The 23,143-nt window shown below is 37.3% G+C and overlaps 1 protein-coding gene and 1 pseudogene across 1 annotated transcript; one reads left to right on the top strand and one right to left on the bottom strand.

The window, feature by feature from the left end:
• Nucleotides 1-2,350: 2,350 nt before the first annotated feature.
• GCLM (glutamate-cysteine ligase modifier subunit) lies at nt 2,351-22,902 on the bottom strand. The gene is made up of 7 exons (XM_070367653.1): nt 22,295-22,902; nt 18,443-18,508; nt 17,103-17,187; nt 14,032-14,091; nt 11,446-11,648; nt 8,832-8,946; nt 2,351-4,679 (listed from the first exon to the last, which is right to left on the bottom strand). The coding sequence occupies exons 1-7, from the start codon at nt 22,418-22,420 to the stop codon at nt 4,510-4,512; spliced, it is 825 nt and encodes a 274-aa protein (XP_070223754.1). The 5' UTR covers nt 22,421-22,902; the 3' UTR covers nt 2,351-4,509.
• On the top strand, nt 12,479-13,351 carry LOC102266451 (transcription factor BTF3 pseudogene; annotated as a pseudogene).
• Nucleotides 22,903-23,143: the final 241 nt, after the last annotated feature.

Genomic DNA, 23,143 nt, shown 5'->3' with positions numbered 1-23,143 from the left:
ACCAGAGGGAAAAACAGATTATTTCTAGGGAAGAAAATCCAGATTCTCATTAGCAAGAGTATAAATGCTGGAAATCAATGGAATATTATATTCAAGATGCTGAGAGAAAGTGTTTGGAAACTTAGAATTCTATAATGTCAAATGACCATTTAAGATTGTTAACAAAGACATTTTGAGACAAACAAAACCTAGGAAGTTTACTGCCCAAAGACCTTTAGTGAAAGAATTACTAAGGATATAATTAAGAACAAAGTAAATGTGAATGGAATAGGATGCAAGAATCAATAGTGAGTAAAGAAATAGACAAAACAAAGCTAAGTCCAAATAAGTGATGCTTATTGTAAAACATGAACCTTCTTAAGATAATGAAACCAAAACACAGACCAAAATCTTGTAGAACATTTTATACATTTATTCATTGCTCAGGGATACATATTAAGGTTTTGTCTGACGTTTCTGGTAGTGAAACTACATAAGACATACTCTAACATGTCTAGGGGACTGGCGCAAGTTTTTGTCTTTTATAAAATGTGACTTTTCAAACCTTACCTACTCTTGTCTCACTAGAAGCCATTCCTTTCTATCTGATAAGAATAAGCTCTTGAAGAAAGTGTTTTCACTGAATTTCTGAAGTTTATATATAAACTGTTTCATCATTCAGTATAAGTGTATTTATTGAATATAAACCAGGCACACCCCACATCCCACTCTATGACCCTAACTCTAAGGCTAGTTTCTTCAGGGAATTTTTCTTACGTATTCTCACTCTGCTTCCCAGCAGTCCCATTCCTTCCATATGACCCTACTCCCCTTTCACGGCTTTTATCATTAACAACACATGCAGCCCTTTATTGCTCTTGTTCACATTGAGATCTCTCTCGCCCCTCAAATATACTTATCTGCTCTTTGAAGAGAGGGCTGTTTTCATCTCTGTCTTTCTGCCAACACCTTGCACAGTGCCTGGCACACAGCAGGCATTCAATACATCTTTATTGAATGAACGTATGAATAACTTTATGGCTTGGAAGTTTAAATTTTTATCATAATTTATTTCCAAATCATACTCAGTTTGAATTTAAACAGTTCAAAATCAATGTTTCAAGATGCTTACAATTATTGCAACAACTCAATTAAAAAATATACAACTTATACTTTAAGTTCATAATATAGTTAAAATTAAAACTTATAAATATTTAATGATGCATTATATTTTGCCTTTATAGTATACTACTAAAGACACATAAAAGTAGAATTATCTAATTAAAACATTTCCCCCTCCTAAGTATATTTCTTACTCTGAAAACTATAAAAAATTAATAAAAGTTATAGTACATATTTTTAAAAAATAAAACTCACATATTGTATATATACACACACACACACACACAATCTCTCTCTCTCTCTCTCTCTCAACTGCTTACATTCCTAAATATTGAATCTGGGTGGAAAAGTTAGAAAGACTTCTAAACTTTCTTAAGTTTAAACTTAAGAAGTTCTAAACTTGAACTTTTTAGGTTCTAAAAAGAGACACAATTAAATGAGCCTTAGACCTTTATCACTGAAAATCAAGATCCTATTTCAGTTACTATTAGGCTGTGGTAGGGAAAAGTCTGTTATCATTTATTCATAATAGAATAACTTCACTTTTCATTTCACACAGCTGTCTAAATGTTCCTGTGAATGGAAAAATTATTAGCTGTTATTCGTGATTCAATTTCTAGCAGCGGTTGTTGGATGCTCTATTATCATACTGGCACAATGTGGTCTTCAGAATTCACACTACATGAAAACACATTTTATAAGACACCTGGGTCCTTTTTTAGACTACAGTTTCTTAGATGAGAATTCAAAACAGACTCATTACAGAACAAATTACAAGTTACAGCACATTATTTTAAAATAAGGCTCCAGTGTATTTTGGACATATAATAATAAGCTGCAGCTTCTTGTCATGTTTACTGGAAAAAAAGTTATATAAATTCTTTATACCTTGGGTCACTGGATACACATCTCCCCAGAAAAACAAATCTGTTATATACACTATTGCTCACTTAGCTTTCAGTTTTAAGCAATTATTTGGTAGTATCATCACTCTTTATTTTATGGCTTTTTAAACATTAAATCCTTCAATATTTGAAAGCATTCACTATATTCTGACAGTTCACCAAATAAAGAAGTGAATATCAGCTTAGAAGATAAAGCCTTAAAAAACCAGTTTTTTAAAGAAAGGTTATTCAAGAACAGAAATTAAAGGTATAGAAGCAAAACAAAAAACACATTTAAAAAAAGCCATACATGATCTTCTTCATGAAATAAATCTATAATATTGGTTCCTTGTCAAGAGTTGGTGAAAAAGCACACAAAAAGGTCCCCCTGAAGTCTGGATATATTGGCAATATACTTTTTTTTTTTTTTCCTGTTTTCAAAATAACCTTTTAAAAATCCACTTTTGTAAGCCTAGGGTTTTAAAAAATAATAAATGTGATATTTAAGTACCTTGTTAAATATCTTGCCCAATTCACTGTATAGGCTTAAATTAAAATGAGCATTTAAGACTTATGTTACATGAAAAAAATGTACATTTCTAAATTAAAAAGTTAACTATGTATACTTAATAACATTACATACAATTAATATAAAGGCTACAGAAGGCTTTAGGAAGCTGAAAGTCTAAACAAGTTTTAGCAGGTGAATCAGCTGATTTCACATTACAATTCTAATCAAATTATCCAACTACTGCTACTGCTAAGTCGCTTCAGTCGTGTCTGACTCTGTGCGACCCCAGAGACGGCAGCCCAGCAGGCTCCCCTGTCCCTGGGATTCTCCAGGCAAGAACACTGGAGTGGATTGCCATTTCCTTCTCCAATGCACGAAAGTGAAAAGTCAAAGTGAAGTCGCTCAGTCATGTCCGACTCCTAGCAACCCCATGGACTGCAGCCTACCAGGCTCCTCCATCCACGGGATTTTCCAGGCAAGAGTACTGGAGTGGGGTGCCATTGCCTTCTCCGAATTATCCAACTAGTAAACCACAAAACCTTACTTAGGATAGGAGAAGAGTCTTGTTTGTTTATATAATATTGATTTTTAATGTGTTTATTTTGAATATGGAATCACAGCTCTTTTCCCTAAGCTGAAAAAACTTGGGCAAATTAGTTTTATATGAGTTACATACATGTGTGTAGATGTATATGTATGTGTATGTGTGTGTATGTATATACGCGTGTATGTATAAATATATATATTATCATTAGCTTAGTTTTACAAACCATATGTTAAAATACATGGTTTAAAAGTATTAATTGAGATACAAGAGATTTAAAAAAAATTTTTCAAACTATCTGGGTCACAGATACAAATTTATAGAATTACAGAGACCAACAGTATATACCAAAGGTCACAACTTATTTGCTATTTTCTGGTTCTTAACCTAATGAGGAATCATATTAAATAATACACAGTCTCTTTTAGCTTTAAAGTTTTGGTTATACTCTTCTGCTTTTCAATAGTTAAGACTGTATCTCAAACAAAGTTGTCTAAATAGACAACACTGACCCTGAACTAAAGATTTTTTTCACCTCTTTTCTGGCTTTTAGTCCCTTGTAGTTGGTTACTAGAAGGGAACAAGTATTGCATATTTACTTAATTGTTTCTTCATCCCTGTGCTCCCTCCTTCCTCCTTCCAGAGCCCACAGTGCCCAGCACACGGCAATCGCTCAATACTTATTGAATATTCGTGAATGAGTAGAAAGAGACTAAGGACAGATTGAGAATTAAAAAGAATCTAGATGTGACAATAGCTGCTTTTATAAAGTCCCCAAACAATAAGCTCAAAGCTCCTAGTCTCCTTTACATATTTACTTTGGTCTGTCCTTGTAATAAAAGCAAGAGCAATTATGGCACAGAATTCAGGTTAAGTCATTGCAGGTAAACTACAAGCAAGGACACATTAAAAAATGTAAGTTTCCATTCATGTAGTGAAGAAAGGACTTTTATTTACACTATTAGTAGATCCCAGCTACTCCAGTTAGTCTGAGATATAATCATCTTATCAATGACAGAAAAAATATCTTCCAGTATTTCAGTTTTAACAATTGTAATTAAATTGCTTAGTTATACTATAGAGTAAGAAGCAATTAATGAATTTTTTAGAAATAAAAAATATGTATATATATTACCCTGATGCCTAGGCCAAAATATATCTAATGACAAATTTTCTTGATTGCTATTGTCATAAAAATAAAGGGAAAATATATTGCAAGTATATTCTTCATAGACAATTTCAATTAGAAAACAATAGTTTAATGAAAACAATATAGTGGTTCATGTGAGTGAACTGATATGGAAGCAAGAGAAGTATTCAAACTTGACAGATAACATATTGTCAAATATAACTAAAGAATATCTGCCTCCATGACACACTTACAGGCAGTAATTAGTTTTTTACACAGCTCAATGTTATCTTATATTCAAGGAAAATACAAGTCAGTAAGTTATGATCCTAAGCTGCAGTTACGAACCCTTTCTTTTAGCTTGTAAGATGTAGCCTTTTGATTTGATAATTCCTCTACTTTTAACAATGACTGAGTACCGCAGTAGCCACAGAGGCACCCACTCGTGTGCTCGAATGTCAGGGATGCTCTCCTGAAGTGCTTCTTGGAAACTTGCTTCAGAAAGCAGTTCTTAAAACAAACAACAAATAAAAACCCAAATTGTTAAACTTGAAATCAAAGCACTTTACTATGTAGGTAAGCATTTAAATAAAACAAAAGAAACACCTCAAAACTGAATATTTATCCTTAATGTGTGCTACGAATATGAACCAGAATATCAGAAAAACCCAGGTAGTTCTTTAGAAAGTATCTACACCTGTAACCCAGCCAGTTCAACTCATAATTTCTGGTGAGAGGAGCCTGAATACTTGTGTTTTTTTGACAATCTCCAGGTGATCCCAATGTGCAGTCAAGGACAATAAAGAAAAAGGACAAAAGGAAAAACATGGACCATTTCACTACCGTGTATTTCCATCAAACTACTTTTTCCGTATATATTTATATGTATGTATGTATCCATATCTTAAAAACCAGAAATTATACTGTAGTTATAGCCTAATTTATTTATTTTTTCACATATATTATGGATAGTTTCCCATGTAATTATTCTGTGAAAGCATTTTTCATAATTCTCCCAATATTTTATAGATATAATTTCTACATTTTCTTATTGTTGGCAAAAAAAATAGGTTTTTCCTAATATTTTGCTAATAAAAATAAAGCTTGATGAACATCCTTAAAATGCATGCCTGGCTATGGAATGACAAGGTCAAAGTACAAGTACCTCTGGAAGGTTTGATACATGGTGTATTGCCAATCGCTTTTCAGAAAGACTGTGCTTCACACTTGATACTGGAGTGCCAATCTTACCATATCCTCACCAGCACCAGCAATCATTTAAAAAATCTTTCCCGATGGTTATCTTTTAATCTGCATCTCTTTGATGAAATCATTATTTTCTAATTCCACATTTATATCTAAGACCTCTACCATTGCTGATTTACAACTCCCCTCCTCACTTCTTCCTCTCTAGTCACACTGGCCTCATAGCTGTAGCCTGAAATCCTCAAACATATTTCTACCTCGGGGGCTTTGAATTGGCTGCTCCCTCTTCCCTGAGCACTCTTCTTCAAGACACCCACATGGCTCTATCCCTTCTTGGAGGTCTGTGATTAATGTACCCTAGGACAGAGGCCTCCCCAACCGTCCTATATAAAACAACACCCCCTAAGCTGGGCACTCTTCTTCCTCAGGCAACTTTTCTCCATGGCACACACCACCATTTATCACATTCAACATTTATCTTATTTGTGTCTCCTCCCATCAGAATATAAATTCCATGACAGCTGAGATTTTCCTGCCTTGGGCCTGTATTTCTAGTACTTAGAATGCCTGGCACATGGTCTACTGAAGAAATCAGTCAATATGGAAAGATTCCACTTGGGTCAGAACCAATCCTACAGATAGGGATTAGATGACCATCTATGCAATATGATTTGGGAATGTCAAAGAACCTGCCTGCCCCAAAATGAACTGCTGTGATATCTGAATAACATCAATACTAAACTCTCAGTAAATATTAGCTACTGTCATGTGCCAGGCACTTTTCTAAGTACTTCACATGTATTAACTCTTTTAATCCATATGTTAACCCCAAGAGATAGATATAATTCTCCTTTGCAGGGAGAAATCGATGCAGAGACATTAGATAACTTGCCCAAGGTCACACAGCTAGTAAACGTAGTTTTCATAAATAAAATGGTAATTTCCCAAATATTTCTGTTCGTGGATCTGTTTTTCAGATTGTCTAATCGAGGAACCCTGAGGGAATGAGGCATAGTATAGACTTAATGGGAGTGAGGAGAGGAGTAAGGCCAATAAAAAAAGGAAAGCTCCTAAGTCAGAATCACATACTTGACAATTGTACTCTGACTGTAGTTAAACTGTTACCACAACTTCTAGGACAAAGAATAATGGAAAATAAACCTTCCTGAGGAATAAGGGTAATTATAGAAGAGAGGAAGGCCTTTAGGTGACTTATAAACAAGATTCTATTTTAGATGACAAATAAAGTTAAATGTTTTACAACTTGCTTGCTTAAAAAATAAATCCTACACAAAATCAAAAAACTATGTTATTCACTAACTACATTCTTTTAATTCAACTAATGTTAAATCTTTAGAATCAGTAAACATGACAAAACTTTTAAGAGAACTGCTTCATTACAGATCAAAGTGTCTGAAGCTCCATTTATAGTATATGCAGGATCAGACTATAAATTCTACCTAAAGGGTTTAGAATTAAATTAAAGAGATATCCTAAAGTCAAATTACACTGGTAAAACAAAAACACACTCTCCCCAAAAGGATTAAATTTCTCTTCTCCTATACATATGTAATATATTTTTCCATGATGATGTATTAGCACATAATCCACATGCCCACATTTAGATAAATGGAAATAAAACACTAGACACCTTAGACTTTTCCTATTTCCTTTCCCACTGGAAAAAGAATTATGTGTTTTTCAAGTGGAGCTCAAATGGGGTACAGGCTCATCGATGAGCTGTTTGTAACAACTGCTGTTGGTGATAATTACAGTTGGAAGAGCCTCGACAAAGTAAATAGAAAAATTATATAATATATGCCAACACATAGGAATTTAAATTTTAAATAGCTTATATTTCAGAACAAATCAGCACAGCAATTCTTTGGCGGATTTTCACTAAAATGACCTTTTTTCAAAAAAATGAATCTAATTACTTATGCATGAAAGCTCTGCTAGAGACGGGAGGTAAAAGTAACTATGTCCTATTCTGGTATGATTTAAATGGAGGCTGATAAGAAAGTAAAGTTTCGGACCTGAAATACTACAATACTAACGTTTCAATCAGAGAGAGAGTGGGGAAAAGACTCCAAATTCACTCAGGACCTAGCTCTAAGTTCAGACTTCAGGCTAGGCCAAGCTGGGTGACCTTGAGGAGTTTCTTAAACTCTAAGGCTCTATTTCCTCATCCATAAAATGTCCAGTTTCAGTTGTGAGAGTTACAATCTCTGAGGCATGTAGCATGCTGCCTAGCATTTGAGAAAGAATAACTATTAAAACTCCTCCCCCACTTCCTATAAAACAGTAAAAAAAAAAAAAAAATGAGAATGAGGCAGACTGTTTATAATAAGGTTTAAGAAGTTATCCATAAGCATCCTAAAAATAAATGGAATCACACCACCTATACAAATGTCATCTTTTTAGAAATGAAAGTAAAAACTGAAAGTTTTTCTTTAGGAATCACCTATAAAATAAAATTTCCTCCAATTTTTATTAAATGAGAACTTCTATAAAAGTGAAAGTGAAGTCGCTCAGTCGTGTCCGACTCTTCGACCCCATGGACTGTAGCCTACCAGGCTCCTCAGTCCATGGGATTTTCCAGGCAAGAATACTGGAGTGGGTTGCCATTTCCTTCTCCAAGGGATCTTCCTGACCCAGGGATTGAACCCCGGTCTCCCGTATTGTAGGCAGAGGCTTTACTGTCTGAGCTACCAGGAAAGTGTCATAGAAATTTGAAACTTTCACAAGATAGCTCTCACTTGACTATACCAAAAAGAACTATCTCATACAGCCTGTATATTTACTTAGTAAAACCCCAACTCTGCTCGCTATGAAACTGTGAAAAAATGAAAATGGAGCAGACTGCTAGTAACTAAAGTGTAAAACACTATCCTCCCAGCTTTCCAACTTATCTTGTAAAATGTTGATAAAAACATATCCTACAAAAGGCAGACAAGCCATTCTCATTAATCAAATAAAATTTCTGATTAACATCAAACATATATGTCTTGATAGTAATGATTAATAAAATACCTAATCAAATACCCATCCTAAGATGCTTAAGTTTCAAATTAAATTTTATGTGCTGCTTTTTCCAGGTATTTATCCTCTTTAATTAAGTGGCCTTTTGGTGCAATCTCTGCTGTACTATATTATATGTGACACTACTTAGAGTATCTTACAAGATCTTCTCTGTGTAGCTTAGTATTTATAAATCTGAGCAGACTGGATGTTCAGGAAGTGATCTCTTCATTTCTTTTCCCATTGGTACAAAGACAAAATTAAAGCTTTCTGAAACTAAAATAAAGGTGTATGTATTTTTAACTATTAAGAATATTTCTAGGTGACAGCATTGTATCTTTATCACTATACAATTAAAAATTAAATTTTAACAAGTAGCTTCTTATAAAATAAAAGCAACTGATCAATCTCTACAAATGAAAATCTTAGTCTTACCTTTTGGATCATTATGAGTCAATAGCTGTATGTCAAACTGTTTAGCAAATGCAGTCAAATCAGGTGGCATCACACAGCAGGAGGCAAGATTAACTTGATTACTATTTGGTTTTACCTAGAAGTGAAAAAGAAAAATCATGACATCTCCTTTAAATTAAGTACTTCGAAAAGTAGAAAGCAATAAAAGGACTCAATTTTAGAACATATGAAATATCACATTTTACAGTGCTTCAAGTTTATTTTTACATGAATTTATTTTTTACTTTTACTTATACTTGTGCCTGGAGAAGGCAATGGCACCCCACTCCAGTACACTTGCCTGGAAAATCCCATGGGCGGAGGAGCCTGGTAGGCTGCAGTCCATGGGGTAGCGAAGAGTCAGACACTTACTGAGTGACTTCACTTTCACTTTTCACTTTCATGCATTGGAGAAGGAAACGGCAGCCCACTCCAGTGTTCTTGCCTGGAGAATCCCAGGGACGCAGGAGCCTGGTGGGCTGTCATCTATCGGGTCGCACAGAGTCGGACACGACTGAAGTGACTTAGCAGCAGCAGCAGCATACTTGTGCCAGATTTTTTAAAATTTATTTTTTAATTGGAGGATAATTGCTCTACAATGTTGTGTTGGTTTCTGCCTTATATAAAACCATGCAGATCAGTCATGATTTATAAGTATCCCTGCCCTCTTGAGTGTCCCTCCAACCCCACCTCTCCATCCCACCCCTCTAAGTTGTCACAGAGCCCCAGGTTGGTCTGTGTCATAAAGTGGCTTCCCACTAGTTATCTATTTTACACATGGCAGTGTATATATGCTTCCCAGGTGGCTAAGTGGTAAAGAATCCACCTGCCAAGCAGGAGATGCAGATTCGATCCCTAGGTCGGGAAGATCCCCTGTAGAAGGAAACGGCAACCCACTCCAGTATTCTTGAGGGGGAAATTCCACGGACAGGGGAGATTGGTGGGCTACAGTCCATGGGGTCCTGAAGAGTTGGACCTGACTTAGGGACAAAATAGCAGCAGGAGCAGTGTATATATGTCAATGCCACTTTCTCAATTCATCCCACCCTCTCCTTCCCCTGCTGTGTCCACAAGCCAATTCTCTACATTTGTATCTCCATTCCTTCCCTGCAAACAGGTCTATCAGTACCATTTCTCTAGATTCCATATATATAAACAAATGTTTGTGTGTGTGTATATCTATATATGCGTTAGTATATGATATTTGTTTTTCTCTTTCTGACTTACTTCACTCTGTGGAACAGTTCTAGGTTCATCCACCTAACTATAACTAACCCAAATTCATTTCTTTTATGGCTGAGTAATATTCCATTGTTTATATGTACAACAACTTCTTTAACCATTCATTTGTCAACAGACATCTAGATTGCTTCCATGTCCTGTCTATTGTACATATTTCTGCAGTGAACATTGCGAGTACATGTGCCTTTTTGAATTGTGGTTTTCTCAGGGTATAAGCCCAGTAGTGGGATTGCTGTGTCATATGGTAGTTTTATTCTTAGTTTTTAAGGAATCTCCATACTGTTCTCCATTGTGGCTGTATCAATTTACATTCTTACCAACAGTGCAAGAGGGTTCCCTTTTCTCCACATCCTCTCTGGCATTTATTGTTTGTAGATTTTTTTGATGATAGCCATTTTGATTGGTTTGAAGTGATACCTCATTGTAGTTTTTATTTGAATATATTTATTAATATATGGTAACAGGAAAGGGAAAAATAGCTCTAAGGAGAGGGGAATAAGCCAATATATTACTACACTATTCAAAAGTCTCACGCTAGAACCTGCCATCTAATATATCTGCCTTGAAAACAAACATGATTCTAAGTGTGATGGTTCCACCTAGAAAGGAGATATCTTAGAGGATCAAATACAAATGACACATATATTTAATGCTGAAATATATAATATGGTTATTAATCATATACATTTGAAAAAGAGAAGAATTAGGTCATTTCTAATAGATGCTCTGGTTAATTTACAGATACATTTCAGATCACCCAAGTGATCTTAGCGATTCAGCAGAATCTTAGCCACATTCTGGCTATCACCAAGTCAAAGGGACAAGGAGGCAACTTTTTCTCCAGGTTTTCCTGCCCAGAAGAAAATGAAAAGGCTGGGGATGAAGTAAAAGGAATAAAGAAAATACAGACAGTAAAGGTAAACTACTTGTAAGCAACTTCCCTAATAATTGTGTAGGTTATTAGGCCAGAGAGTGGGAGTCATTAATTTATGACTCCTACTCCATATCAAGTTATGTGAACTGAAGGTCTTACATGTCTTTAAATAACAGGGCAAAATATATATTATATATGATATTCTCTTACTAGAACCATGGTCTAATAATACCTAAAGGAAAACATAATATTTTTATCACATAGTTCCAAAACTGAAGGAAAGAGCCTTAATTCATTTGGCTATGAATGTTTCAACACACATTTTCTAGAGTTTTCTGTCAAAGTCTGCCTCAAAATCCCCATATTTGGAACAGGCCCCCCACAGTGGTGTCTGCTATGTGCATGATGTTTAATGGGACGCAGCAAAGACTGTAAGGGACAGGCTGCTCCTGGGGTGCTCGGGATGCGGACGTCCTTTACCTGTGCCCACTGATATAGCTGCTCCAACTGGGTTTTGTCCAGATCAGAGGTACCAATAGCAACAATCTTTTTGCTCTGAACTAAGTTTTGTAATTCTTCCCAGTAAGGCTGCAAATGTTCCAAGGAAAGATTAACTCCATCTTCAATAGGAGGTGAAGCAATGATCACAGAATCCAGCTGTGCAACTCCAAGGACTGAACAGGCTGATGCAAAGGAAAACACAAAGAAGACAAACGTTTGTACGTAATAAAGGCAAGTTGTTTCTAATGTTCTTTCTCCCCCACTGAATTCTACCCATAGTTCACTAGTATTCTGTGTAACAGATTATTTCATTAGGTTTCATAATTTACCTGTCATGTATAACATTTCCATCTTTTTCAAAACAACGAGTGTCCGTTCATCTACTTGGTCTGTGCAGCAGACATGTGGGTTTCCTTGACTTGCCTCATTCCTGGGGAAACTCACAACTACTATAGGCTCCATGTTTCCTAGGCCCCAGGACTTTTTGGTAGCTTCTGACCTAATAGTCTATAATTGTTGGGTGTGCTGTTCGAGCATGCTAAATTGCTTCAGTCGTCTCTGACCTTTGGGATCCTACAGACTGCTACGTTCCACTGTCCATGGGCTTCTCCAGGCAGGAATACAAGAGTGGGTTGCCATGCCCTCCTCCACGCGATCTTTCTAACCCAGGGATCAAACCCAAGTCTCTTACATCTCTTGCATTGGCGGTGGGTTCTTTACCACTAGTGCCACCTGGGAAACCCTGTAACTGGTAGTCATAGCAAAGAATAAGCTTGAGACTATGAAAAACTGAATTTATGGCCTTAACTTACACATTAATCTAGGTGGCTCAGTGATAAACTGTCACCCAAGCAGGAGATGCAGGTTCGATCCCTGAGTCAGGAAGATCCCCTGGAGGAGGAAATGACAACTCACCCCAGTATTCTTGCCTGGGAAATCCCATGGACAGAGGAGCCTGTTGGGCTATACAGTTTAAGGGACTGCGAAAGAGTCAGATACGACTTAGCAACTAAACAACAATCGAGCTCTAGCTGCCATCTTGCGTCCCCGCGTGTGTGCGCCTAACCTCAGCTGGTCTGCCCGAGACCACCTGAGCGCCAACCCTAGTCCCCCTCGCGGCCCCATTTCCGCTCCAACAAGATGAAAGAAACTATCATGAACCAGGAGAAACTCGCCAAACTGCAGGCACAAGTGCGCATTGGTGGGAAAGGAACTGCTCGCAGAAAGAAGAAGGTGGTTCATAGAACAGCAACAGCAGATGACAAAAAACTTCAGTTCTCTTTAAAGAAGTTAGGGGTAAACAATATCTCTGGTATTGAAGAGGTGAATATGTTCACAAATCAAGGAACAGTGATCCACTTTAACAACCCTAAAGTTCAGGCATCTCTGGCAGCAAACACTTTCACCATTACGGGCCACGCTGAGACAAAGCAACTGACAGAAATGCTCCCCAGCATCTTAAACCAGCTCGGTGCCGACAGTCTGACCAGTTTAAGGAGACTGGCTGAAGCTCTGCCCAAACAATCTGTGGATGGAAAAGCACCACTTGCCACTGGAGAGGGGGATGATGATGAAGTTCCAGATCTTGTGGAGAATTTTGATGAGGCTTCCAAGAATGAAGCAAACTGAATTGAGTTAACTTCTGAAGAAGATAAATCTTGAAGAAGTTACTGGGAGCTGCTATTTTATATTATGACTGCTTTTTAAAATTTTGTTTATGGATCTGATAAAATCTAGATCTCTAATATTTTTAAGCCTAAGCCCCTGGACACTGCAGCTCTTTTCAGTTTTTGCTTATATACAATTCATTCTTTGCAGCTAATGAAGCTGAAGAAGCCTAAGAATAAAGTTTGAGACAAAGATAAATAAAATTCTTTGCCTAGTATATGGTTTTATTTTTTATTTCATTGATACCAATTTGAACACAGAAGGCAAAATTGTTTATAGACAGCTAATCATGGCATGTAATATGACTGCTAATCATGGATGGAATCTGATTAAAGATTTAAATGACCGTAAAAAAAAAAAAAAAAATAAACAACAATCGATGTAGGTAACTTCTTAGTTTTTATAAAAATGAGTTTATTTTTAACAATTTTTGTTCCTTCCATAGTTATATTAAACAGCTAGTTATTTAACTGTTCAATGTATGTAAATACGAGAAGAATGTTTTAAAAGAAAAAATACTCATTAATTATAATGCTATATAGTAACCTCACCATGTGATGAAAATAGATAAAAATGCTGTTTTTGCTGTTATTCTTCTGATATTTCACATGTAGTACTAAAAAAGTTAAGAATATGACTAAAGAGAATTTCTATCTCCAAATATATAGTTCACATGTAATTATGTTACATCTTTTACATTCCTTATATATCAAAATATGACCTTACATTGGTTGATGTGATTTCCACAGAAGCCTTAAGAAACTAGGCTAGAACTTGAAAAGGTAAAATTGCAATGAGCTTATTTTATTTTTAACTAGACCTGAACACAAGATATAATTAATACACTTACAGTAATTTAAAATTCACTATGAAAATAAAAGTTAAAGTTTTGCTTACCCATGTCGACTGCATTTCTAGTTGATGATGAAGAGTTTGATCCTACAATGAACAGTTTTGCTGAGTGACAAAAACAACAAAACAGATTATTATATTTGAATAACATTCTACTACACAGCAGTAACACTGCTAAAATACTAAGAACAGATAATCCTGAATGAATTTTTTCCTTCCCTAGCTGCATTGTTTCATAGTTTTAAGACCTAAAAGTGTATTTCCATGGTAATTTAAAAAAGATATGCTAGTTGCCAACAAGTATCTGATTGTCAAAACAAAAAGGCAAATATTAATTCTCCTTTATTGGAAGGCAGGGCAGATAAATATAGAAGCATTCAAAATATATATTTTTAAGAATTAAACATTAATGGAGCATATTATATACCTGGGCTTTCCTGGTAGCTCCATCAGTAAAGAATCTGCCTGCAATGCAGGAGACCTGGGTTCCCTCCCTGGGTTGGGAAGATCCCCTGGAGAAGGAGATGGGAACCCCCTGCAGTATTTTTGCCTGGGAAATCCCATGGAGAGAGGAGCCTGGTAGACTACAGTCCATGAGGTTGCAACAGTCAGACACGACTTAGTGACTAAACCACCACCACATTATATACTTTCTCCAATAAACTAAAGTCTATATAAAGATTAAATTAAATTGCTTGTAATGAGAAGAAAATTGAAAAAACAAAACCAAAAAACCCAAACAAACAAATATCCCACAATTCTACTTTCCTAATACAATCATTTTCAATTTTAGACAACAGTACCTTCAAGTTCTTGGTCATACGAAACATAGCATATATTTTGTACTTCTATGTATTTGGTTTATCACCCTTATGTAACAAATGTTTTTTTATATTTCTATGCAATATTTAGGTAAACTGCCAAGAGTCTCACCTCCCAAAGCAATTACTGTTTAGATTTTTACCTACTCTGTACTTTTCTTTTGCTTCTTTTTTGTTTTGGCTCTGTAGCTTGTGGGATTTTAGTTCCCTGATCAAGGGTCAAACTTAGGTCCTTGGCAGTGAAAGCAGAGTCCCAGTCACTAGACTGCCAGGGAATTCCCTGTACTCTGTACTCTTAATGAATAATATCTATGGTAACTCTCTGTTCAACTTTATGCCTGAAGCATTTCTGAAGATCAGAAATGTAATTATGAGTCAAAGGATATGATTCTTTTGTTAGTCTTGTTTTATTTATCTCTTACTTAAAAAAAAATTGTCTCAGGTTACCAGACCATTAAAAGTTAGAAGTTGCTCTCCTAACAATATAGGATGCTATTAAAAAAAAGATGTATATTTTTGCTAATTTGATACATAACAAAATGAAATTGAAGCTCTGGATTGATTTGACTCAACATTATATATATTGTATATATATAAATATGTATATATTTACTTTGTGTAATAAACTCACTGTTCAAAAATCTAAATTTACTCAACAAATAGGTAGAGTAATAGGAAAGCAAGAAGAGAGAAAATCATAAAGGGTAATAGAGAGAAAACAGGGTTAATAAAATACACTTATGTAAAGTGCCTGGCATTCAATATATACAACAAATTTTCTTTGTACAACATTTCTTGTTGTCATTTCCTTTCTACTGCTGGATAATCTTCCTAAAATATTGCTTTCCTCATGTTACTTCTCTATCTAAAAGCTATCACAACTTCCTTACCAGCTGAGAGTCAATCTTCACCACTTTGCTCCAACTCAGCTCTGTAATTATATTCTGTGAAAACCCTCCCCATCATTACCCCACTGGCTATGAATTGGGTGTCATTTGAGATGGTCTCCTCTTTCCAAAAGAGGAGGCATTTTTAGGTAGGTGAAGAGAGGAAAGCTCTTGATGCTTATCAAAAGTCTCAAGCCTTTCAGGAATCAAGGACAACGTGTTAGAGTTCCAAGATGGATCTACACCATGATGAATTGCAATACACCACAGAGAAATGCTGCTCTGATGACCTTTTCAACACAAACAGGAATGTGAAATTAACAAAAAGAAATGGGTTCTGTAGTCAGGCATACCTCGATGGACTCCTGGTTCAACCATTTACTTGCTACACGACAGCTTTCAAGTTATTTAATGTCACTTGTGTAATGGGGATAATAAACCTACCTTGCAGAATTGTTTTGAAAACGCTATAGAACAAATATAACCATAATGTGGCAAGTACAATCTCTGGTATAAAGTGAGATTCAACAAATGGTAGTTATTAGAGTCAATGCTCTAATTCATCTTACGTGTTCATCCTAATAAGAATAATAATAAAATGACAACAACTACAACACAGCCACCAATAGTAATAAGTAACAGTTACCTGGCACTTTACTTTGTGCCAAGAACCATGCTATGTGTTTCTTTTGTTATTTCATCTAACTCACAAGGAAGCTTAAGAAACAGGTGTATCCCCATTTTATAGATAAGGAAACTGAGCTCAGAGATGTTAAATCAGTTGTTAGCCCTAGATTATGTCAGTCAGTAATCTGCACATCCAGGAATTTCAATCTAGTTAAGCTCAAGTATTTAATGACTATGTTATGCTGACTGTAAGCTGAGAACAAGAACGGCTTTCATTCCTTGAACTTAACACTATCTCTGGAAAGTAGCAGGAGTCCCTCCACCTTTGTTGAATGGGTACAGTATGTATTTTATTTTTCTTCATGTGACTTGTTGCCCAGACCGGTTTCCCTGCTCCCAGGGGACCTCAGCCATTGCTTAGTAGTGTCACACCAGGAAGGGAGGACTTACGCTGGCTTCCGGTGAACACGGCTCTTAAGCCTTCCCTTTATTCTTTCTTACACCTTCTGCTACTGCTCTGATTAATAATGTCTCACATAAATTAGTGAGAACAAAATGAAGAGGTGAAGTTCTATTCTGCCTTCACTAAAGTAGCCAACAGTGACCTCCTATAACTCCTTCTTTAAAGCTGGCTATAAATTATGTTATAAAGAATCTCTATATTTCCTACACTGAGTGATCGAGTTACTTATTACCAGAATCAAAGAAAGGCTTATCCCCATGCCTAACAAAACCTATTATCCACTGTAAAACAAAATGAACTGTAAAGGCTGGACTTTACCAGAAACTTTCATTTCTTCTCTTTCATCGGGATTTATCTTTTCTACTGCATGAGATACAGTACATTCCAAGACATCTGGAAACTCCTATAATAAACACATGATATTTACAATAAATATAAAATTAATGTTTTTACTTAGCTATGTATTTTCTATTGTCCATAACACTCTTTAGAAGCAGAGAACACATAAGACAATAAAGTTCTTTACCTGATTGGCTTCAGAAAGTTTATAATGCCCTGAAATAAAGGTAAAGTGCTGTGTGTATATATGTGTGTGTCCATTTTCTGGGAAAAAGTATCTCATTTTGATGAGATACTCAGGGCGGGGGTGAGGGAAGGATGTATGACCAAAAACAAATGAACAAACCAGCAAGCAAACTGGGCAGTAAGTGAAGAGTGAGAACCATTAATACAGTCAATACTTCTACTCAGAAATCAATGAAAAGTGGTAATTTCCTTCTGGATATTGACATGTTAAAAACTTCCCATATGTCAATCACAAACATTTTAATCCAAAATATATTTTTTTCTGAATGCAATGGAAACAAAGTAAAGGCAATTCCAATGCATAAAAATGAGTAGTTAATGAGTGAAATGTAAAATATTGGTACATAAAAATCACTAACATGCTAACATTTATAAAATTAAAACAAAGTAAACAAGATTTTCCCATAATTCTTGAACATAGAATGCCTGACCACATGTTAAGCATTTACAAGTCAAGCACAGAGTGAATGGTCACTTCTGAGAAAGGAGACTGATTGAAGACATTAGTGAATGTCTGCCTAGCGCCTTTAGTTACAAAGTTGCAGTATGCTCAGGGAAACAATTATTTTTAGTACATGTCCACTTTTTAAGTAGTCTCTGTAATTTGTGACAAGCCTTTGGCTAAGCTGGATTCCAAAGAGTGGTTTACATACTGTGTTTTGTATATTAACATTTTTGATAATAGCCATATACTGATATTCAATGAAACACTTCCTTACTGTTTCATAAGTAACTGACACAAAATTATTTTTAGCAACTATGTTTTGCTTATAGTCTACCAAAGCGATCTAGAAACCAGAACTGTTTGATAGTCATTCCTCTACTAGACCAAATATAAACTGGAACTAAATACACTCTGAGAAGACTGTGGAATCTTAGTAGCTTGTCTTACTGAAGAGTTGACTACAGAGTTGGATTTTCTCTTTCATGCTTAAGCCTACTGGGTCAAACTGCCATTTCAGCAAATGGACCACAGTGATTTTCATGCTAGTTGCCCATCTGACTTCCTGATCAAACCTGAGAAAATTAATTTCCTGCTTATTACATGATATCTTCATTCACAGTTCACTCACCCTGATCAAATCTGGGCTGATTTGGGAACTCCACTCATTTAAGGTCTTTTGAATACAATCTCGAAGCTGCAAAAGAAATGCATTTTGAAACTGTTAATTATACACTACACTTTTTATGTACTTCTACAATGAAAAAAGGTTGAAATAAACCTTCACCTAAAGTTTTTTTTTAAAAAAAGGACTGTATTAGTCTGATAAGTAGGAAAAAGAAGATACCCATAGGAAATACGATACAAACCAAAATTTTAATTCTACAAGGTTTTGTTTCCTTTAACAAAGATCAACTTATATCTGTTTTTATCCTACTCTTAATTCTCAAATGTTCTTGACCTAAAGCAGTAATCTAATCATTTAAAAAGTATTTTTACACCAATGAAAATTTAAGTAAACTTTTGAGATGTAAAAGCATTCATAAAGAAACAAAATTTCAAGAATAAGGAAATTTATAAGTGGAGGAACTGTAATCAAGCCCAGGGGCAGCTGACTAGAATGAACCTTAACCACTATGTGCCTACATGAGAATCACCTGTGGTGTTCAATGAATGTTTAAATTCCTGAGCCCCATCCTAGATCTGCTGAATCACTTTCTAAGGGCAGCAAAACTTTCATTTTAAGAAGCATCCAAGTAATCAAAATGTACTCTAAAGTCTAGAAACCACCATAGTCGTATCTCACAGGAGTCATCTTGCATAAAGTCAGTTCATATAAGTCATTTCCTAACAGGCAGGTAGACCTTAGACCTGTCATCAATGTTTTCTTATACAATTTCCTTACACTAACATTGTAGTATTCTGTAAATTCATTCAAGTATCTAGTTATCTTTTATCTCTTATGACAGTGTATTTCCAACTTATTTAATAGTGGTCCAAAATAAGACATACACTAACACAGTGAGTACAGACGTACATACATATAACAACAAAAATTCACAACGTAATATTTATGCTTACTATATACCAGATAGTCTGCTGACTTCTACGAGTTAGAAAAAAATACGTTGCTCCATGAATCATTGAACTGACTTCTGACCACAAATGGGCCAACACTAGCAGTTTGAAATCACTGCCTTATAAATACCAAGGGCACAGTACTTTGCATTCTGTGGGCAATCAATGAAAAAATAAATGAGTAACTAGAAGCACATCCCTGAATTGCAAAAGCACTTTCCTAACACCAACAACAGAGATTAAACTTCTGAACTCACTATCTGATCTCTGAATGCTTATGATACAAACCGACATAAGAACTTTACTGCTTATATTTCAGTATAGATAATTACAAGGGGCAACTGGTTTATCAAGAGCTCAGAATCACCTATTTAAGATTTACAGTATATAACAGTAATTCATGTGCTAGCCACAATAACCCACATGAATTCAATTTACAGGGTCTATATATTTATAATCAAATTTAAGTCATTAAATAAAAAATGATTAGTTGATAATAATTTTAGACAGAATTACAAGTCAATATTCTCTGAAAAAATTAATAAAACTTGAGGCAGCAGGAACAACAATTCTATCAGGAGTGCTGTGGCTCAAGTCATGGGAGAAATTTTAAGAAATTTTCCTCTGGTAAGATGGTTAACTGGTGGAAGGCTTTCCAGATGAATTTCTCAATTCATAAAGATAAGTATATTTTCAGAGTGTTCTCTCCTTTCTGTCAGGACAAATTATGGAACAGTCCAATGTTATAACAATATGAGAAATTCACTCACTATCACAAACTGGGTGATTTTTAATCTTTTATATGTTATCTATACTGAATGAACATTAACTTTGTACTTTTTTGTTCTCTGCTGTCTTCATTCTTACCACACATAGTATCATGGAAGATGAGCATCATCATAATTTAGTGTATCATTAGATCTGGAGTTGTATAAGAGTTTTAAATAAATCCTACATGATCAAATACCTTAACAACAAATAACTGTTCAAAACAGTCCAATAATGGCCCATTTAAAACACAAGATTTTATTTCAGAAAATTACAGTGAAACAAAAAATCTGGGCAGAGATTACAGAATAATTAAAAAACAAAACATTAGACTAGAAAAGACCTTTTAGGAAATTTAATGATCTCTGGTTTACAGCTCTGGTTGCTGCAAAGTTCTTTACACAGAAACAAAACACACCTCTCCTATTCTAATCACGTTTTCTCCACATATGCTAGCACCAAGCTTTCCTCAAAAGTTTTCAGATTTCTTAATTTTGTCCCTCCTTCACCTCACCCAAAATAAAATACACAAATCACAGTTAGTCTTTTGAAGAATATTTTTCAAACTGAGGGGTGTAACTCATTACTGCATTAACAAATCAAGGTTTTAAAAATTAAAATAAGAAAAAATTAGAATACATAGTATATAGTAAACTCTTTTCATAAGATTGTGTGTGTGTGTGTGTGTGTGTGTGTGTGTGTGTGTGTATGCAACCATTAAATGGACTGTCAAGGCAAAATGCTTTTTTTTTAAACTGGGTTTACAGTCAAACTTCAAACTACTACTTTAGCATGTGTTGAGTGAGATAAGAGAGAGAAAATGTCACCCAGTACTATCTATGTGCAAAATGCTGTATTGAACCATCAACCCTGGAGAAGTTAAAGGTCTAGTACAAACACAGAAGTGTCTATCTTTGGGAGAAAAAGCACAAGTGAGGGTGTTTAAAGAAAAAAAAAAAAAGAGAGACAAACTGAGCTGCATCCTGGACACAGAATATAGTATGGATTCTGATTCCTATTAAAGTTGCAACCAGGAGTTACCATCCCCCGATTGGTCCTCACTGCCAACAGGAGGCCTGGGCACGGGTCCAACTCATACTCAGAGGGATGCTACTGCCACTACCTAGTATATCACCAACATCTTACTTAAAACTGATTAGGAACACAGTCGGTACCATCATAATCGACATAGCTTAGGAATTTTTTCTTTTAATCAAGATTTGTTTTATCTCTCTGAACCAGATGGCAAGGGAGATAAATGCTTGCATGGTGTTTCATATAGGATCTTTTATTCCTCACCGTGACCTGCTGATGATATAATCCAACTTTCAAGTCATGGAAATAGGCTCGCGAGGGTAACTTTCCCAAAGTCACAGAGCTCTTAAATTAAAAGTTTGTTTTATTGTTATTTTTTTTTAACACTAAAACCCGTCCTATATCACCAACATGCCTCAGCAATTAACTGTGCGTAATGATCGACTCTTCATTTCAGGAAGGACCAGCGATGTAACAAATATTCAAGGAGAGTATAATTCCAGATTATTCCCTGCCACTTCAAAACAGTGGTCAGTCTTTAGCCAAACTAATCTTCGGCAAGAGAAATACATACCTTTTTCCAAAGCCGGATTTGAGTGTTCAGTCATTTGCCTCACAGCCATAGAGAAACTACAGTCAACACCCTTAAAGCTAAATGGATTATTACTGCTACCTCATCTGAGTCTTCAGCAAGCTAATCCCCCCAATTTTTCTTTACCTGGACATCGTGGGAGAAAGGGAGTGAGCTAAGGAGGGGGACGAAGCGCGGGATCGGCCCTCTCTGACCCCTCGCCCGGGAGAGCGATCCAATCAATAGGTTCGAGAGTTTGGTCATCAGCCGGGAGCACTGACAAGAGGCGTCACTCCTCCTCAAGTTGCACCTGCCGAATTTGTAAAGACGCAGTGGCCCCCAACAGCAGGTTCGGACGCGACATCGAGCAGATAGCAGCCCCGGCTTCCTCTCGCAAGCGGAGCCCAGGTGCGCGCCTCGCCCACGTCCGCCGCGGCGCCCGGAGCCCGACCACCCGCCCGCGGAGCCTCCCGGCCCGGCCCGCGGCCTGTCCCTGGAGCCGGTCTCAGCCGGCGCGCTCGCCGCTCTCACCTCCTCGCTGTGCGTGGACGGACACTTCTTCCGCAGGCGGCCCCAGTTCAGCAGGTTCCCGGTCTGCAGGTGCAGGGTGCTGGCCCGCGCCAGGAGCGCTCCGGCCGCGCGGCTGTCGGTGCCCATGACAGCAGCCGACGGAGCGGGCCCGGCGGTGACGGGGCCGCAGGCGGGGAAGGAGGCCGCCCGTAGGACGCGGTGCCCGAGGCCGGAGAGCAAAGCGCGAGGCTGCTCGCTCCGCGCGGCGAGACCCCGGCCTGCGCTCGGGCCCAAGGACGACCGGGCGGCGGCGGAGCTGCGGCCGGGAAAGACGCACTGATGGCTGCGGCTCTCTGCTACAGCGGCCGCCGCGGTAGAGTGGACTCCCAACTGAGGAGCCGTTTCCTGGAAGACAATGACTAAGCAGAAATTGCGGCGGAGAAAGTGCTTCGTAACCGTTACCCGTCCCGCGGCGGCGCCGGGCGGGGCGGGGCGGCGAGCGGGCTGCGGGGCGCCGGCCCGCGGGTGACTGGCCCTCGGCCTGCGGCGGGCGTGGCGCCGGGCGGCAGGCGGGCGCGCGGCGGAGAGATCGCGGGGCACGCGGGGCGGGGCGGCAAGGCGCGGGGCCCAGCGCGGGGCCCAGCGCTCGGCAGGGCTCCCCCTGCCGGCCAGAGGGCGGTGCGCCGGCCCGCTCCACCTTCCACCGGCTGCGCTAGCAGCCTCACTTCCCAGCCAATGGGCTATCACGTTGGTGATAGCCCTAAGATACCGCTTCAAAAAGAGAAAGTACCGAGGAGTTGAAACGCCCGCCGGTTTCAATTCTCAGAAGCAGTTCCTTTCCCTTCTTAAGGGCTTTCCCCCAAACTGCTC

Source organism: Bos mutus, chromosome 3 (assembly GCF_027580195.1).
Source record: "Bos mutus isolate GX-2022 chromosome 3, NWIPB_WYAK_1.1, whole genome shotgun sequence".
NCBI classification, from domain to species: domain Eukaryota; kingdom Metazoa; phylum Chordata; class Mammalia; order Artiodactyla; family Bovidae; genus Bos; species Bos mutus.
The sequence above is the reverse complement of the archived record's forward strand: the minus strand, read 5'-3'. Positions and strand labels throughout refer to the sequence as shown.

Bases quoted from the DNA above. Each gene is read 5' to 3' on its own strand.
- GCLM (XM_070367653.1), bottom strand. From the start codon at position 22,420: ATGGGCACCGACAGCCGCGCGGCCGGAGCGCTCCTGGCGCGGGCCAGC. The intron at 18,509-22,294 runs GTGAGAGCGGCG...TTTCTTTTGCAG, and splicing joins CGTCCACGCACAGCGAGGAG to CTTCGAGATTGTATTCAAAA. The intron at 4,680-8,831 runs GTAAGACTAAGA...GTTTGTTTTAAG, and splicing joins GACTCATAATGATCCAAAAG to AACTGCTTTCTGAAGCAAGT.